The 5,423-nt window shown below is 34.8% G+C and overlaps 1 protein-coding gene across 1 annotated transcript; it reads right to left on the bottom strand.

The window, feature by feature from the left end:
* Window positions 1–4,299: 4,299 nt before the first annotated feature.
* LOC103750528 (olfactory receptor 14C36-like) lies at window positions 4,300–5,223 on the bottom strand. Its single transcript, XM_008853627.1, has one exon. The coding sequence runs from the start codon at window positions 5,221–5,223 to the stop codon at window positions 4,300–4,302; it is 924 nt and encodes a 307-aa protein (XP_008851849.1).
* Window positions 5,224–5,423: the final 200 nt, after the last annotated feature.

Raw genomic sequence — 5,423 nt, 5'->3', positions numbered from 1 at the left:
ATTCGAAAAGTGCAGACAGTATGAAAGGCAAAGACAATATGTCCTCCACAAACTCCAAAAACAAACACTCATTAGTCCTATATAAAGAGACAATAATGAAAATTGCCTTAATGAATCCCACAACACAAAATTTAAGAGTATCATCATAATTATGATAAAAATTCCAGAAGTTTAATGAAGACATAAGTAAACATCTCAGTGAACTTAAAGGGGTTTGGGAATAGCTTCATGAGTTGAGTTCAAGAAAAAAAAAACATATGATTCAATAAAATAAGGAAGATGATTAAGGATTTGAAAACAACTGAATAAAGAAAAATACTGAAGTAATAAAAAACTGAAAACAAAAACGATGGAATTTAAATTTCAGTGATTCAATTGAAAAAACAATGGAAAGCTTTACTAGTAGAGTGTACCAAGTAAAATATAGAATTTCAGGACTTGAAGACATAGTAGAGGAATTAGACCACTCAGTCAATGACTATGGAAAAAAAAATTAAAAAGCACAGGACATAACTGTATTAATTCAACTGTAAACCTAAAAATTTATAGCCATTTTTGAAAGAGATGTATTCTTGTTCTGGAGTGTGTTAATGAATATGCTAAAACTGTAATGAAAAAAAAATCCTGGTTAAAAAAAGCTCTAGAAAAAAAAACAAAACTAAGTACCCCTGTAAAATGGTAAAGATAGTCATGTCACTTGTTTAAAATCCTGTTTGTTGGTCTATTTTGGAACAGAGACATGTATAAGTTGTGGTTCACCAACAAAGGAATATTCTAGGGTCATTTAAAATGATCACCATAGGGCTGGGAATGCAGCTTGGAGGTAAAATGTGTGTTTTGCATGCTAAAGGTTATAGGTTCAATCTCCAAATAGACCCTTAAGAGTGTTTTAGGAGATTTTTAACTCAGTCTAGGAGACAAAGACCGCAGAAAAATGACATACTAGCTAAAGATCTTTTGTGTGGTGCTTCTGAGTTTAGGAACCATGTTGACATTTCAGTGGTGCCTTCCCACAGGGAGGCTGGTATTTCTGTAGGTTCGACATCCAAGATCCAAAGCTTCATATTAATCTGATACTGTTAGTGGAAAATTTCACAGCCTGAAACAGCTTCGTGCATAAAATTACTTAAAATATTCTGTAAAATACCCTTCAGGCTGTGTGTCTAAGATGTCAATAAATGAACTTTGTGTTTAAAAAAAAAAAGGACAGGGCTTTATTAGAACTTTGAGACATAATGAAAAGACCTGATTCTCTGGAATAAAGCTGACTTCATCGTGGTGGATAATCTTTTTAATGTTTGTCTATATGTAGTTTGTGAGTATTTGGTTGAGAATATTTGTGTCTATGTTATTAAGGAGATTTACCTAAAGTTGTGTGTGTATGTGTGTGTGTGTGTGTGTGTGTGTGTGTGTGTATGTGTGTGTCTTTACCTGGTTTTGCTATTAGAGTGATACTGACAATAAAAAGAAGCTTTGGAGTTCTCCTTTTAGTTCTGTCTTTTTGAATAATTTAAAAAATATTGGTGATAATTTTCCTTTGATTGATTGGTAGAATTCTGCTGTGAATCCATCTGTATCTGGGCTTTTTTTCATTCAAAGATTTTTGCATCGTGGTTTCACTTTCCTTATTTGTTATGGGTCTGTTTAAGCTGTTGATCTCTTCTTGGTGTAACTTTTGTGGTTTCCATTAATTTAAAGATTCATCCCTTTCTTTTAGACTTTCAAATATAATAGACTATAGGTTTGTTTTCTTATTCTTTTATAATGTCATAATTTTATTTTTGGGTGTCTGTTGTGATGTTTCCTCTTTCACCTCTCGTTTTATAAATTTGTACTTGCCCTTTCTGTTAACTAGGTTAATGGTCTGCATATCTTGCTTAACTTTTCAAAGAACCTTGTGCTGTTTTCTTTGTTTCAATATCATTAATTCCTGAGCTGAATTTTTTTTGTTAATTATTCTTGTCTGTTAGGTTGTTATTTCTTCTCAGAGATCTGAGTTTAGAAAGCAGGAGTAGTTGTGGGTCCATGGTTGGAACAGGGACAAGATGGAGAGGGCTGAATAGAGGTGCTCAGATTGCAGGGGAATCAAGAGACCTTGAGAGGGGTCTGTTTTACCAGGGTAGTATTCTGAGGCAGCAGGGATGGGCGGTCTTTGTCAGGCAGATAAGAAGGGCAGGGACAAGTATTTGGGGAGAGCCTGTGGAGATTCAAGAGGGTTTGGGTAGTCTGGGATAAGAAGCTAGTCCAGATATCTGATGCGGAGCAGGAGTTGGCCTGGTGTGAAGACTAGAAGGGAGACAGGGTACAGGGAGGAGCGTCCAGATGTTCAGATTTCAGGGTATTCAAGAAGCAGTCATTTTATTTTATCATCCAGTTTAACTTTCAGTTGGGCTTGAATGCATAAAACCGTCAGATATCCTTTTCTTTGAGATCTGAGTCAAACCGATGTAGGCCAGTGGTGCCTTTAAACCTATATAGTAATAAAAGGAGCATAATTTTCTTTTTCTCTGATCATGAGTGACCACATAAAAAGAGGTATTGCCATATTTTGTCATTTTTCTCACTTATAAGACCTGAGTTGTCAGGCATCTCTCACTCCTTTATCACTGTCCAGAAAGAAGGTAGGGCCTATTTGGATTATTCACTCCTTACCAATGTAATTTCTTTAGTAGTGCCCTATCACCTTTATAAATTAACAAAACTAAATTGACCAATTGGTTTTTCATAAGTCTTTCTTTAACTTAGGGAAGACATGACAGATTTTAGTCTAACAGAGCTAGAACTGAGCTGGTAGTCTCCTCCCTGAAGACTAGCTCTCCTAATCAAAGAGGATACTATGTAAACTAAGGGAAAAAAATAATCAATGGTCCAACCCAGCTATAAAGCCAAATTCTGTATTTTTAAATAATTCATAGCAGAACAAACAGAGTTTGGAGTGACAGAGCTGGAGTAATAGAGCTGGACCTGACCTGGTAGCCTCCTCCCTGAAGACTAATCAAAGAGGATACTATGTAAACTGCTAAGGGAAAAAATAATCAATGGTCCAACCCAGCTACAAAGCCAAATTCTGTACTTATAAATAATTCAAAGCAGAACAAAACTTTTCTTTTGAAATAATTTCATAGAATACCTTATATAACTTGTGGGGAGGGTTTCTATTCTCAGTTTTTATTAAAATTTCTTCAAAGTTATGATATTGAATATTTTGAGAGATAACTGACCCATTCTATAAACACTAGTCAAAAATACACAGTTAAATTTACATCATAAGACAGCTAAATGAAATAATTAGAGCTCATATGGGTCTATAATGAATGTAGATGCTACTTATCTAGTTATCTATTCATAAATGTTTTATTGAGTGTTTTAGTCTGAAAATGCATGAGAATTATCCTAATGATAGATACCATAATAAATATTATTGTGTCTAGTACTGTGGTTTTATCTTGTTAAAATAGGCATTTTAGCACGGAGTGCTTAAACAATACAGTTTGTTAAATTGGAAATGCACCTACCCTCAAAAGATGATCATCTTTCACCATTCAGACAAAGACGATGGAATAACAAATTTCATAATTCTCCTATAGAGGATATGCATTTTTACCTGTTTCAAATGGATTGAAACATGAGTGTTACATATATATATATATTTATTACATTTATAAATATATATATATATATTATATACATATATTCTGCAAAATCTTGGTTTTTGGATGCATTCAAACTAAGGGACCTGTGTCACCATGAGCATTCTATTGATTTGTACATCTATTTTAAACAGCATTGTATCCATCCGAAATGTGACTTGTATGTCTGTGCTTTATTTTCTCAGTGTATCTTTTGTGAAATCATAAACTTTGATATGTAGTGAGTCATAAATATTAGGTATTAAATTCTAATGTTAGTGGCATTACATTTTAATTCTATAAATATTTTCAAAAATTACTTAGTCATAGCTTTTCAGTAAAGCTTACAAATGCTATAAAACCCTTCAAAAATTAAAGCATATATTTCATGAGTATAAAAGGAGGTTAATCTAATTTTATCATTGTATCAAATAGTCATGTTTTACTCCAAAGAAATATTCAAAACAATACATTATAAAGTAATTATTTAGTTCCTTTAGAGTAGAAGAAAAGGCAGGAGGTAATTGTTATAACAAATATTTCAGAGGTTCTAACAATTTGGTAATTGAAGTGTATAGCTCACAAACCTAAGAAAAGGAGTACATTTTAACAGTTTGACTTTCAGTGACATTCTAAGAGTAATCTAAAGTGACTTTTATAATATTTTGGGCTAAATAATTCTCAACATTATTTTCCTCACTGCTTCCTTTATCTGTTTATTTCTTAGACTGTAGATAATAGGATTTAAGAATGGTGGAATAATGGTGTAAAGTACAGACAGAATCATGTCCTGAACCACTTCTGAGATAACTGGAGGTCTTAAATACACATAGGCAGCAGAGCTAAGAAACATAGACACCACAATAATGTGAGGGACACAGGTGGAAAAGGCCTTTCTTCTCTCTTCTTTGACTGGAAACTTCAACACAGTTGAAAGTATGTGAACATATGATACACCAATGAAGATAAAGCAGCTAGCAGTAAAGAGAGCGGCAGTTAGAAAAAGTAAGAGTTTGTTGTTAAAGGTGTCTGAACAAGAGAGCTTCAAAATAGGAGGGAGGTCACAGAAAAATTGAGGGACCAGGTTAGAGTGACAGAAGGACAGCTGGAATGTTTTCACAGTGTGCAAACCTGCTATGACAAGACCAAGGAGTAGGGAAGCCAGAGTCATCTGAATACAGAATTGGTGGTTCATGATCACAGGGTAGAGGAGGGGCTGGCAGATGGCCACGTAGCGGTCCTGAGCCATCACAGTGAGAAAGAGAATCTCTACACACCCACAAAACATGACTGAAAAGACCTGTACAGCACACCCAGCCACAGAAATGCTCCTGTTGTCAGTGAGAGAGTTGACACAGGCTTTGGGGAGTGTGACAGAAATGTAGCACATGTCTAAGATGGACAGATTCCTGAGGAAGAAGTACATGGGTGTGTGCAGATTTTGGTCAATGGTGCTAACCATGATGATCGTTATGTTCCCTAGCAGGCTGCCTAGGTACATAAGCAGGAGCAGCATACTGATCAGGAGCCTGAGTACCCAAGTCTCAGCAAAAAATTCGAGGAGAAACTCAGTCACCATGGTGGAATTGGGCATAGATTGAAGCTGCAGGTTCATCTGAAATTGGAAAATAATTAAAGAGGACAAGCATAAAATAGTAAACGACTAATTTTTCCCTGGACTTTACTTACTTCTGTTCTCTTAAAATGACCTACAAGAGTGAAAAATCAAGTACTTGTTTCTTTGGCTTGAACATACTTTTACCATGTTAATAGTTATCGTATAGAGATCCTAAA

Source organism: Nannospalax galili, unplaced genomic scaffold (assembly GCF_000622305.1).
Source record: "Nannospalax galili isolate Female #2095 unplaced genomic scaffold, S.galili_v1.0 scaffold347, whole genome shotgun sequence".
Classification (NCBI taxonomy): domain Eukaryota; kingdom Metazoa; phylum Chordata; class Mammalia; order Rodentia; family Spalacidae; genus Nannospalax; species Nannospalax galili.
This window is presented reverse-complemented; position numbering and strand designations above follow the sequence as displayed.

Bases quoted from the DNA above. Each gene is read 5' to 3' on its own strand.
- LOC103750528 (XM_008853627.1), bottom strand. From the start codon at position 5,223: ATGCCCAATTCCACCATGGTGACTGAGTTTCTCCTCGAATTTTTTGCT.